Below are 12,971 nucleotides of genomic sequence, written 5' to 3'. Positions count from 1 at the left end.
GCCGCAACTCCGCCGGCACAAGAAAACGGGCGGAACGTTCCCGTGCGTCCTTCGCGTCGCGCGCGGCCTCGCGATGACGCCTTCGCGTGTCCCCCCTCCCCCGCCGCCCGCGTGCCGTTCGCCCGCGCCAGGTGACGGAGCTGAGGCACGAGCTCAAGCGCCGCTCGCTGCCCGTCTCCGGCACCAAACCGGCGCTGCTCGAGCGGCTCCGCCGCGCCTTCTCCACGGTGGGGGGGAGCGCCCCCCCCCGCCGCGGCGCCGCCCCCCCCCCGACGGCGACCCCGAGCCGGGCTGCGACTCCGGCGACTCGTCGCTCTCCCCGGGTCCCTGCGGAACCCCCGGCGTCCTCGCCCCCTCGCCCGGGGTCAAGGAGGAGAGGACGGGGACCCCGGGATCCGAGGCGGATGCGGCGGCCGGGGACCGCCTGTTGCTCGAGATGAAGCGCAGGAAGATCCAGGAGCTGCAGAGGCTGCTGGAGCAGGAGCAGAAGCAGGCCGACGAGCTGCGGAGGCAGATCGCGCGCGAGAAAAGCCTCCGGCACGGCGGCCAGGCCTCGCCACCGCCACCGCAGCAGCAGCATTCGCCGAGCTTCCCGCAAGCCGGGGTCTCGCCCGGTTACCCAGGAGACCCGGCGTCGCCCGGTTTTCTCCCGAGCCGGGGCCCCGTTGTTGCACGGCCGGGCCCGCCCCGGCCGTGCGGCCGGGGCGGGCCCGGGGGACGCGAGGACGCGCTCGCGTTCCGCTTCCCTCGGGCGGACCCCCGTCGGAGGTCGCCCCCGAGCCCGACCGCCGCGCCGGTGAAGCGGGAGTCCCTCGCCGGGGACGGCGCCGTCCCCTCGGCGCCGGGGCCGTGCGGGGCGGAGGCCGAGGCGGACCGGGAGCCCCCGCCGCGCACCCCGCCGATGCCCGCCGGCGTCGAGGTGAAGCGCGAGCGGGCGGCGCCGGAGCGCGAGGAGCTCGCTGCGTTCCCCGACAGCCCGTCCCACCACGGCCCGGGGCCCGGGGACGCCCTCCAGGTGAGCTTCCGCCCTCCCCGAGCTGGCGCCCACGATCGCTCTCGAGGCTTGCGTTGCGCTCGAGGCTTGCGCTGCTCTCACGGCGAGGTTGGGGGCGGCACGGGCGTCCGTGCTGCACGTGGCCCGGAATGCACTGCCGTGGAGGCAGCTGCAGTTGGTGGATCATACACACGCCCATGAGATTCCCTCCCTACCCGTGGGGTCGAGGTCGCCCTCTCCTGACTCGTCACGGGATTGCAGCAAGGGTACTGCGGCTTCCTCCCACGTGCACTGTAGAAACACAATGCAGGATCACACAGCTTGGGAAGTAAGTGGTGTCACTATTTGCTGAATTCCCCCTTGTTTGTGCTTTTCCACGGCTCTGAATCATTCTCTGAGAGTGAAGGAAAACTGCGCACGTTACCAATTGTGCACTATAAATGGTAAGTGTGTGTGCGTGTCTGTGTGTGCGCGTGTCTGTGTGTGCGCGTGTGTCCGTTTACACGAGCAGCTCGAGACGCCTGATCTCCCGCCCTCGTACGAGGACGCCGTCAAGCACAAGGCCCCCTCCATGCAGGCGAGCGCCCCCCCCTCTCCCCAACCCCCCCTCGTCCATTTCTGCTGTGACGCGGCTGCTCTCGCTCATATCTCTATTTGCTTGATGCTTGTATTTGTCTTTAATGGGACTCGTCCTGGTCTCTTGTTCTCAACGGGCTCAACAAAACTTGAAACTTGAATCGTGGGGCGGAATGTGGCGGCCAGTCCCTCTGTAGAAGAAGCCGCGCTCGCGCGTCTCTGACTCGTGTCCGGGCGTCGCGTGGCGCCCGTAGCGCCGTCGCGACGCTGCTCGCTGTGACCCGGCGTCGTGTCGTTCCCAGGGAGGCCTGGAGCAGCACATGGACGACCTCCTGGACATCCTCATCGAGAACGGAGGTGACGCGGCAACAAATGGGGAAACACAACTCGCAACACGACCAGCACAGTTTCTTTTTTATGATTCCGTTAAGTGCAAGCCAAATTTTTAGTTGGAAGGAAAATAAGACAAAACAATAAACTACACAAATATAGACTCAAAATTGTGGCGTTGGGCCACAGCATTCCAGACAGCAGACCCCCACATAACAGACACTTGACTCGCTTGTCTTTCCTTACACATGGTTTTACATGGGCTGCCTCTCGGCCCTACAGAGATCATGCAAATCATTTCCATCACGGTGTCTTAAAATAATTTACAGGCTTTTGGCAATTTCCGATGCTGGATGAAATTGTACCCACGCCGCGACGGCAATGGGAGTTACTTCACCATACGTTGCCAAGGCGCTCATCGTTGACACGAACGTAAAAGGACCGGTTCTCGTGGTGTGGGCCGTTCGACGTGTGCATCGCGGCCGTGCCGTGCGGCCGGGACTCCGTCAAAGAAGCGGAAGCATGTCAAGCTGTGCACAGCTTTGTCACCGTGCGCAAATGAAATGGCTCAATCTTGCAATATTGATGTCTCTTGCATGTTTCATCGGTTAATAAAACTGAGTGTAAGAATTACAGACCCATCATGACCTCTTGGGGGACGTGTATACAACTCCTGGCTGTCCCTTTGCACCCTGGGTCCCCAATCGATCATTTCTTTAAAAAAAAAAACTTTTCTGAGTTTATTAAAATGTCCCAAAAAAACTACTAAATTACTGACTTGGTTTCAGTAAAAAATATTTGTGGAAATAATATATATCTAATGTGCATACATTTTGTGAACCAGATAAGTTATCGTTGGATTGTAAACACGGAGGCATGGGCCTCCATTACTGAAATGGTGATATGAAAAATAAATAATTTAGAAAAATAAACACAAGCCATGAAAGTTTCATGCACGTAAATCAATGTTTCCCTTCCTCTCCTCGTGACCCCTGCAGAGATCCCCGCTAGCGCCCGCGAGCAGAAGGAGCCGCGCTCGTCACCGCCGGGGGCGTCTCCAGCGCCGGCGCGGCCGACCGGGGGCGTGGGCGGCGGCCACCTGGGCCTCGCCGCCACCTTCCGCCTGAGCTTGTCCACCGCCGCACCCTCCCCGTCGTCGTCGCCGCCCTCCGAGGCCCAGCTGGCGGCCTCGCTCGGCGTGGTGATCGGCGTGTGCGGCGGCGGCGGCGGCGGCGGCGACGCCGTCTGGGCCGACGAAGACGCGTTCTGGGCCGAGGCGGAGGCCGGCGCGGGCTCGGAGGGCGGCGCCTCGGACCGCGAGCGCGACGAGGACGGCGTGGACTGGGCCGAGCTAGCGTCCGGCCTTGCCCCGCTGGCGCACGCGCCCCCCGCCGGGCCCTTCTCGTCCGCGGACTTGTTTGACGCCGGCGGCGGTGGAAAGGACCTGGTGTTCGGCGCAGCCTCGCAGCTCTTCTAGCGCCGAACGGGGACGGCGCCAGGAGGAGCGGCGCGCCTCGGTTTTGTATTTTTCTAGAACGCGTTATGACGGCCTTGGCTTCTCGCCGCGCGGCATCGTCACGCCAGGGAGATGGGCACAGGGGAAGCTGCATGGGCCAGGTTCCTCAATCCTCTGGCTGCAGACGCTGATAACCAACAGGGTGGGGTATGAGACCCAGCCACGAGAGTGGGGCCTAGCCGGGAGAGTGGGGCCGTCTGTGCCGTGGGACCCGACCCACAGCGCTGGTGGAATGGGGCTTGAGGGCCCCCGTGATTGCCTTGACCCCACGGGCTCTGCTGGCCGTGCTCCGCGTGCCGACTTACAGATCTATTTTGCTATTTTCTAAAATGCATGCAACTTTTTGCCAAATATGTTGTCACAAAAAGCCTGTAAAACAATGTGATGTAACGGACTATGCTGAACGGGTGGAGGCTGTTTCCCACTGGCTCCACGTAATAAACAAGCACTTGGTACCAGCGCCCACTCGAAACCTCGTTTATCGCATGTCTGTTGCGCGCACGCGCGCGTGCACATTGTGTGTTGGACGGGCGCGTGGTGGTGGTGCTCGTGTTGGGGGAGGGGGTGGAACTCGCCCCCCATCGTTTGGAACCGTCGTCCTCTGTGTTGCAACTCTCAATCACGACACTTCCTTTCCTTGCTATGATGAGTGCTGCCCTGACAAGGTTTACCCTTGCTGTGATTGTAGCCGCTGTTGCAGATGATATTCCTTAACATGTTTTATTTTGATTTTAATGATAATTTTGCGTAAAGTGTTACGATTCGTATTATGCAAATGCTCAAATTATTTGATCATATGTACTGTGAGTAATATAATACTTGAGTAATATTACTGAAGTCTGAAGAGGTTTGTTAGTAAATTATGAATTGCGTTGCAATCGCGCCCCACAGCAAGATGAACCTGGGTTCGATTCCCGACTCGGGTACCTGTGTGTGTGTGGTGTGTGTGGAGTGTGTGTGTGGAGTGTGTTTGGGGAGTGTGTGTGTGTGGAGTGTGTGGAGTGTGTGTGTGGAGTGTGTGGAGTGTGTGTGTGTGGAGTGTGTGTGTGTGGAGTGTGTGTGTGTGTGTGTGGAGTGTGTGGAGTGTGTGTGTGTGTGGAGTGTGTGAGTGTGTGTGTGTGGAGTGTGTGTGTGTGTGGAGTGTGTGTGTGTGTGTGGAGTGTGTGGACGCTACTGGGCAGTTGGAGGCAGTCGCCCTCCAACAACAACGGAGGGCGGAGGAGCGACGCTCACAACAACGAGCGGAGCGCCGGGTGGCTAAAGCACAGCAAGTTGGCACAGTAGGGGGCACAGGTGGTGCATCAGCCAGTCATCTCGGTCAGTCGACCCCTGGCACCTGGGTCTGCCCCGTGACCTCCTGCCAGCGGGCGTTCGACACTTCACGTGGCCTCAGGGTGCACATGGCCTGGCACAAGCGTCGTGGTGACGTCACCGCCACTTAGTGGCGAATGGCGGTTGTTGTTGGTGTTGTTGTTGGAGTGTGTGTGTGGAGTGTGTGTGTGTGTGTGGAGTGTGTGTGTAGTGTGTGTGGAGTTTGTGTATGTGGAGTTTGTGTGTGTGGAGTGTGTGTGGAGTTTGTGTGTGGAGTGTGTGTGTGTGGAGTTTGTGTATGTGGAGTTTGTGTGTGTGGAGTTTGTGTGTGTGGAATTTGTGTGTGTGGAGTGTGTGTGTGGAGTGTGTGTGTGGAGTGTGTGTGTGGAGTGTGTGTGTGGAGTTTTTGTGTGTGTGGAGTTTTTGTGTGTGTGTGTGGAGTTTTTGTGTGTGTGTGTTGAGTGTGGTGTGTGTGTGTGTGGAGTGTGTGTGTGGAGTGTGTTTGGGGAGTGTGTGTATGTGGAGTGTGTGTGTGGAGTGTGTGTGTGGAGTGTGTGTGTGTGTGTGTGGAGTGTGTGTGTGTGGAGTGTGTGTGTGTGGTGTGTGGTGTGTGTGTGTGTGGAGTTTGTGTGTGTGTGTATGTGGAGTTTGTGTGTGTGGAGTTTGTGTGTGTGGAGTTTGTGTGTGTGGTGTGTGGTGTGTGTGTATGTGGAGTTTGTGTGTGTGTGTATGTGGAGTTTGTGTGTGTGGAGTGTGTGTGGAGTTTGTGTGTGGAGTGTGTGTGTGTGGAGTTTGTGTATGTGGAGTTTGTGTGTGTGGAGTTTGTGTGTGTGGAATTTGTGTGTGTGGAGTGTGTGTGTGGAGTTTTTGTGTGTGTGGAGTTTTTGTGTGTGTGTGTGGAGTTTGTGTGTGTGTGTTGAGTGTGGTGTGTGTGTGTGTGGAGTGTGTGTGTGGAGTGTGTTTGGGGAGTGTGTGTATGTGGAGTGTGTGTGTGGAGTGTGTGTGTGGAGTGTGTGTGTGTGTGGAGTGTGTGTGTGTGGAGTGTGTGTGTGTGTGTGTGGAGTTTGTGTGTGGAGTGTGTATGAGACAAAGGCCGTCGGGCGAAGTGCTGGCCACCCACCCCCTCGTGGGCCTTGCCGGCTTTCATAGGTGCTCACTAACAACACTTGCCCCAAAAGCCTGTTCAGGCTATACGGCGGATCTTTGTCGTTGCGCGCGTGTGAGTGTGGAGTTGCGCGTGTGAGTGTGGAGTTGCGCGTGTGAGTGTGGAGTTGCGCGTGTGAGTGTGGAGTTGCGCGTGTGAGTGTGGAGTTGCGCGTGTGAGTGTGGAGTTGCGCGTGTGAGTGTGGAGTTGCGTGTGTGAGTGTGGAGTTGCGCGTGTGAGTGTGGAGTTGCGTGCGTGAGTGTGGAGTTGCGCGTGTGAGTGTGGAGTTGCGCGTGTGGAGTTGCGCGTGTGAGTGTGGAGTTGCGCGTGTGAGTGTGGAGTTGCGCGTGTGAGTGTGGAGTTGCGCGTGTGGAGTTGCGCGTGTGAGTGTGGAGTTGCGCGTGTGAGTGTGGAGTTGCGCGTGTGAGTGTGGAGTTGCGCGTGTGAGTTAGTGTGGAGTTGCGCGTGTGAGTGTGGAGTTGCGCGTGTGAGTGTGGAGTTGCGCGTGTGAGTGTGGAGTTGCGCGTGTGAGTGTGGAGTTGCGCGTGTGAGTGTGGAGTTGCGCGTGTGAGTTAGTGTGGAGTTGCGCGTGTGAGTGTGGAGTTGCGCGTGTGAGAGTGGAGTTGCGCGTGTGAGTGTGGAGTTGCGCGTGTGAGTGTGGAGTTGCGTGTGTGAGTGTGGAGTTGCGCGTGTGAGTGTGGAGTTGCGTGCGTGAGTGTGGAGTTGCGCGTGTGAGTGTGGAGTTGCGTGCGTGAGTGTGGAGTTGCGCGTGTGAGTTAGTGTGGAGTTGCGCGTGTGAGTGTGCAGTTGCGCGTGTGGAGTTGCGCGTGTGAGTGTGGAGTTGCGCGTGTGAGTGTGGAGTTGCGCGTGTGAGTTAGTGTGGAGTTGCGCGTGTGAGTGTGGAGTTGCGCGTGTGAGTGTGGAGTTGCGCGTGTGAGTGTGGAGTTGCGCGTGTGAGTGTGGAGTTGCGTGTGTGAGTGTGGAGTTGCGCGTGTGAGTGTGGAGTTGCGTGCGTGAGTGTGGAGTTGCGCGTGTGAGTGTGGAGTTGCGTGCGTGAGTGTGGAGTTGCGCGTGTGAGTGTGGAGTTGCGCGTGTGAGTGTGGAGTTGCGCGTGTGAGTTAGTGTGGAGTTGCGCGTGTGAGTGTGGAGTTGCGCGTGTGAGTGTGGAGTTGCGCGTGTGAGTGTGGAGTTGCGCGTGTGAGTTAGTGTGGAGTTGCGCGTGTGAGTGTGGAGTTGCGCGTGTGAGTGTGGAGTTGCGCGTGTGAGTGTGGAGTTGCGCGTGTGAGTGTGGAGTTGCGCGTGTGAGTGTGGAGTTGCGCGTGTGAGTGTGGAGTTGCGCGTGTGAGTGTGGAGTTGCGTGCGTGAGTGTGGAGTTGCGCGTGTGAGTGTGGAGTTGCGCGTGTGAGTTAGTGTGGAGTTGCGCGTGTGAGTGTGGAGTTGCGCGTGTGAGTGTGGAGTTGCGCGTGTGAGTGTGGAGTTGCGTGCGTGTGAGTGTGGAGTTGCGCGTGTGAGTGTGCAGTTGCGCGTGTGAGTGTGGAGTTGCGTGCGTGAGTGTGGAGTTGCGCGTGTGAGTGTGGAGTTGCGTGCGTGAGTGTGGAGTTGCGCGTGTGAGTGTGGAGTTGCGTGCGTGAGTGTGGAGTTGCGCGTGTGAGTGTGGAGTTGCGCGTGTGAGTGTGGAGTTGCGCGTGTGAGTGTGGAGTTGCGTGCGTGAGTGTGGAGTTGCGCGTGTGAGTGTGGAGTTGCGCGTGTGAGTGTGGAGTTGCGCGTGTGAGTGTGGAGTTGCGCGTGTGAGTGTGGAGTTGCGTGCGTGAGTGTGGAGTTGCGCGTGTGAGTGTGGAGTTGCGTGCGTGAGTGTGGAGTTGCGCGTGTGAGTGTGGAGTTGCGTGCGTGAGTGTGGAGTTGCGCGTGTGAGTGTGGAGTTGCGCGTGTGAGTGTGGAGTTGCGTGCGTGAGTGTGGAGTTGCGCGTGTGAGTGTGGAGTTGCGCGTGTGAGTGTGGAGTTGCGCGTGTGAGTGTGGAGTTGCGTGTGTGAGTGTGGAGTTGCGCGTGTGAGTGTGGAGTTGCGCGTGTGAGTTAGTGTGGAGTTGCGCGTGTGAGTGTGGAGTTGCGCGTGTGAGTGTGGAGTTGCGCGTGTGAGTTAGTGTGGAGTTGCGCGTGTGAGTGTGGAGTTGCGCGTGTGAGTTAGTGTGGAGTTGCGCGTGTGAGTGTGGAGTTGCGCGTGTGAGTGTGGAGTTGCGCGTGTGAGTTAGTGTGGAGTTGCGCGTGTGAGTGTGGAGTTGCGCGTGTGAGTTAGTGTGGAGTTGCGCGTGTGAGTGTGGAGTTGCGCGTGTGAGTGTGGAGTTGCGCGTGTGAGTGTGGAGTTGCGCGTGTGAGTGTGGAGTTGCGCGTGTGAGTGTGGAGTTGCGCGTGTGAGTTAGTGTGGAGTTGCGCGTGTGAGTGTGGAGTTGCGCGTGTGAGTTAGTGTGGAGTTGCGCGTGTGAGTGTGGAGTTGCGCGTGTGAGTGTGGAGTTGCGCGTGTGAGTTAGTGTGGAGTTGCGCGTGTGAGTGTGGAGTTGCGCGTGTGAGTGTGGAGTTGCGCGTGTGAGTGTGGAGTTGCGCGTGTGAGTGTGGAGTTGCGTGCGTGTGAGTGTGGAGTTGCGCGTGTGAGTGTGCAGTTGCGCGTGTGAGTGTGGAGTTGCGCGTGTGAGTGTGGAGTTGCGCGTGTGAGTGTGGAGTTGCGTGCGTGTGAGTGTGGAGTTGCGCGTGTGAGTGTGCAGTTGCGCGTGTGAGTGTGGAGTTGCGCGTGTGAGTGTGGAGTTGCGCGTGTGAGTGTGGAGTTGCGCGTGTGAGTGTGGAGTTGCGTGCGTGAGTGTGGAGTTGCGCGTGTGAGTGTGGAGTTGCGCGTGTGAGTGTGGAGTTGCGTGCGTGAGTGTGGAGTTGCGCGTGTGAGTGTGGAGTTGCGCGTGTGAGTGTGGAGTTGCGCGTGTGAGTGTGGAGTTGCGCGTGTGAGTTAGTGTGGAGTTGCGCGTGTGAGTGTGGAGTTGCGCGTGTGAGTGTGCAGTTGCGCGTGTGAGTGTGGAGTTGCGCGTGTGAGTGTGGAGTTGCGCGTGTGAGTGTGGAGTTGCGCGTGTGAGTGTGGAGTTGCGTGCGTGAGTGTGGAGTTGCGCGTGTGAGTGTGGAGTTGCGCGTGTGAGTGTGGAGTTGCGTGCGTGTGAGTGTGGAGTTGCGCGTGTGAGTGTGGAGTTGCGCGTGTGAGTGTGGAGTTGCGCGTGTGAGTGTGGAGTTGCGCGTGTGAGTGTGGAGTTGCGCGTGTGAGTGTGGAGTTGCGCGTGTGAGTGTGGAGTTGCGCGTGTGAGTGTGCAGTTGCGCGTGTGAGTGTGGAGTTGCGCGTGTGAGTGTGGAGTTGCGCGTGTGAGTGTGGAGTTGCGCGTGTGAGTGTGGAGTTGCGCGTGTGAGTGTGGAGTTGCGTGCGTGAGTGTGGAGTTGCGCGTGTGAGTGTGGAGTTGCGCGTGTGAGTGTGGAGTTGCGTGCGTGAGTGTGGAGTTGCGCGTGTGAGTGTGGAGTTGCGCGTGTGAGTGTGGAGTTGCGCGTGTGAGTGTGGAGTTGCGCGTGTGAGTGTGGAGTTGCGCGTGTGAGTGTGGAGTTGCGCGTGTGAGTGTGGAGTTGCGCGTGTGAGTGTGGAGTTGCGCGTGTGAGTGTGCAGTTGCGCGTGTGAGTGTGGAGTTGCGCGTGTGAGTGTGGAGTTGCGCGTGTGAGTGTGGAGTTGCGCGTGTGAGTGTGCAGTTGCGCGTGTGAGTGTGGAGTTGCGCGTGTGAGTGTGGAGTTGCGCGTGTGAGTGTGCAGTTGCGCGTGTGAGTGTGGAGTTGCGCGTGTGAGTGTGGAGTTGCGCGTGTGCGTGTGGAGTTGCGTGCGTGAGTGTGCAGTTGCGCGTGTGAGTGTGGAGTTGCGCGTGTGAGTGTGGAGTTGCGCGTGTGAGTGTGGAGTTGCGCGTGTGAGTGTGGAGTTGCGCGTGTGAGTGTGGAGTTGCGCGTGTGAGTGTGGAGTTGCGCGTGTGAGTGTGGAGTTGCGCGTGTGAGTGTGGAGTTGCGCGTGTGAGTGTGGAGTTGCGCGTGTGAGTGTGGAGTTGCGCGTGTGAGTGTGCAGTTGCGCGTGTGAGTGTGGAGTTGCGCGTGTGAGTGTGGAGTTGCGCGTGTGCGTGTGGAGTTGCGCGTGTGAGTGTGGAGTTGCGCGTGTGAGTGTGGAGTTGCGCGTGTGAGTGTGGAGTTGCGCGTGTGAGTGTGGAGTTGCGCGTGTGAGTGTGGAGTTGCGCGTGTGAGTGTGCAGTTGCGCGTGTGAGTGTGGAGTTGCGCGCGTGAGTGTGGAGTTGCGCGTGTGAGTGTGGAGTTGCGCGTGTGAGTGTGGAGTTGCGCGTGTGAGTGTGGAGTTGCGCGTGTGAGTGTGGAGTTGCGCGTGTGAGTGTGGAGTTGCGCGTGTGAGTGTGGAGTTGCGCGTGTGAGTGTGGAGTTGCGTGCGTGAGTGTGGAGTTGCGCGTGTGAGTGTGGAGTTGCGCGTGTGAGTGTGGAGTTGCGTGCGTGAGTGTGGAGTTGCGCGTGTGAGTGTGGAGTTGCGCGTGTGAGTGTGGAGTTGCGCGTGTGAGTGTGGAGTTGCGCGTGTGAGTGTGGAGTTGCGCGTGTGAGTGTGGAGTTGCGCGTGTGAGTGTGGAGTTGCGCGTGTGAGTGTGGAGTTGCGTGCGTGAGTGTGGAGTTGCGCGTGTGAGTGTGGAGTTGCGCGTGTGAGTGTGGAGTTGCGCGTGTGAGTGTGGAGTTGCGTGCGTGAGTGTGGAGTTGCGCGTGTGAGTGTGGAGTTGCGCGTGTGAGTGTGGAGTTGCGCGTGTGAGTGTGGAGTTGCGCGTGTGAGTGTGGAGTTGCGCGTGTGAGTGTGGAGTTGCGTGCGTGTGAGTGTGGAGTTGCGCGTGTGAGTGTGGAGTTGCGCGTGTGAGTGTGCAGTTGCGCGTGTGAGTGTGGAGTTGCGCGTGTGAGTGTGGAGTTGCGCGTGTGAGTGTGGAGTTGCGCGTGTGAGTGTGGAGTTGCGCGTGTGAGTGTGGAGTTGCGCGTGTGAGTGTGGAGTTGCGCGTGTGAGTGTGGAGTTGCGCGTGTGAGTTAGTGTGGAGTTGCGCGTGTGAGTGTGGAGTTGCGCGTGTGAGTGTGGAGTTGCGCGTGTGAGTGTGGAGTTGCGTGCGTGAGTGTGGAGTTGCGTGCGTGAGTGTGGAGTTGCGCGTGTGAGTGTGGAGTTGCGTGCGTGAGTGTGGAGTTGCGCGTGTGAGTGTGGAGTTGCGCGTGTGAGTGTGGAGTTGCGCGTGTGAGTGTGGAGTTGCGCGTGTGAGTGTGGAGTTGCGCGTGTGAGTGTGGAGTTGCGTGCGTGAGTGTGGAGTTGCGCGTGTGAGTGTGGAGTTGCGCGTGTGAGTGTGCAGTTGCGCGTGTGGAGTTGCGTGTTCTCCCCCTGTTCCCGTGGCTCAGCGCGCGCACACGCAGCGTGGGGCTGGGATTGTCCCCGAGCCACATGCTGAACGAGTACCGGCGAATTACTGACACCCGGGACCACACGAACCCAGAAACACCGCCCACGACTGCGAAAACTTGTCAGTACCCGCCTGAAAAAAAAAGTGCTGAGACTCAGGAAAACAAAGAAACACCTCTATGTAGTGCACAATCATTATTGGCGTCGTTGTGGAGATATAGTTGACACAAATAAAGATAACAATAAGAGTTGTAACGCGCCGCTGCACGGCATTCTCTGAATCTCGAAGACAACGACGCAGAGGCGCGAGGAGGAACCACAAACAGGCGGAAAGGCAGCAGCCAGGCGATTGCCCAAGCTCTGCCGTCTTCTTGATATGAAGATGTTTTCAGCTAATTGACGAGCGTTTATACACGTGGGAGGAAACCGGAGTTATAATTGTTGGAGGAAACCGACGCTTGCGAGAGGGCAACGCTCTTCAGGTGGAGATGAGTTTGCCTTAGCGCCGTCTCCTGGCGAGCCATAGTATGGCTCCTCCTGAACGCCGACGGCATTGAGAGCTTTACAGCACACGAGGTGCACTCCACCACCACCACCACGCGCTGCTGCTGCTGGCTGACGCATGAGCAGACAAGTCGCCTCCTCCACAAATCCGTCGATCCACATCCACGTCATACATCGAGGTACACTTCACACATCCCCTCAGCCACACGGCCTTCTGGGAGTGCAAATCTCATCAGCATTGCTTCAATACAAGCACAACTTTGGCCCGGTTTTGACATTCGGTGTGTGATCAGCAGTCAGGCTTGCTTGAATAAATTCTGGAGAACGGACAGATTTTGTTTCGTGGCTTGTTACGCTTCAGAAAATTTTCAAATAAAGATGCTAAAAGGTGTAATGTCACGAAAATGTGGATGTTACTTTTTACTGGAACATTTTATTCCACAAGCGATGCAATGTGAAGTAACAATGCCGTCTTGTCTTGGGTTACATAATCTCCTGACAAACACGCACACGCCAAATGATTCCTTCAAAAGTCATCACCCGTGAGCAGCTCTGAAAGCTTCGTCTTGCTGACATCACAATTTTTTTTTTAAAGTTTACACCCATTTTTTGCCACGCATATATATGAGATGGCCAACGGTGCTTGTAAGATTCCATCAGACGGCTGCTGCTGCGCGTGTGTCGTTCTTGTTTGGCACATGCCTCGTGAGGTTTGATAAGGAGAATATTTAGACAACGATGCGTTACAGGTCGATCGAAAAGATCTTTGCCTTCATTGTGCTGCTTTCGAGTGGCGTGTACATTTACAATGTCAGGGTGTTCAGCAGACGCTGCGATGCAGGAATTCTCAGGTACGTGAGAGTGGCGTGTACATTTACATTGTCAGGGTGTTCAGCATACGCTGCGATGCAGGAATTCTCAGGTACGTGGGAGTGGCGTGTACATTTACAATGTCAGGGTGTTCAGCAGACGCTGCCATGCAGGAATTCTCAGGTACGTGGGAGTGGCGCGTACATTTACAATGTCAGCGTGTTCAGCAGACGCTGCCATGCAGGAATTCTCAGGTACGTGAGATGTTCTCGCTTCCTGTCGTGGTTATATTCAAATGCTGTCATCCAAGAG

The 12,971-nt window shown here is 57.8% G+C and overlaps 1 protein-coding gene across 1 annotated transcript in view; it reads left to right on the top strand.

Moving 5' to 3' along the window:
• The window catches only part of LOC144940843 (uncharacterized), a 31,477-nt gene extending 27,601 nt beyond the window's left edge, over positions 1-3,876 (top strand). The window contains 5 exon segments of the mRNA XM_078867323.1: positions 132-258; positions 261-1,015; positions 1,506-1,571; positions 1,873-1,927; positions 2,899-3,876. Of these exon segments, the coding sequence (XP_078723449.1) occupies positions 132-258; positions 261-1,015; positions 1,506-1,571; positions 1,873-1,927; positions 2,899-3,377 (1,482 nt within the window). The 3' untranslated portion in view covers positions 3,378-3,876.
• The last annotated feature ends 9,095 nt before the right edge of the window (positions 3,877-12,971 follow it).

Source organism: Lampetra fluviatilis, chromosome 23 (genome assembly GCF_964198595.1).
Source record: "Lampetra fluviatilis chromosome 23, kcLamFluv1.1, whole genome shotgun sequence".
Classification (NCBI taxonomy): domain Eukaryota; kingdom Metazoa; phylum Chordata; class Hyperoartia; order Petromyzontiformes; family Petromyzontidae; genus Lampetra; species Lampetra fluviatilis.
Note: the sequence above shows the minus strand (reverse complement) of the source record. Positions and strands in the feature narration are given on the sequence as shown.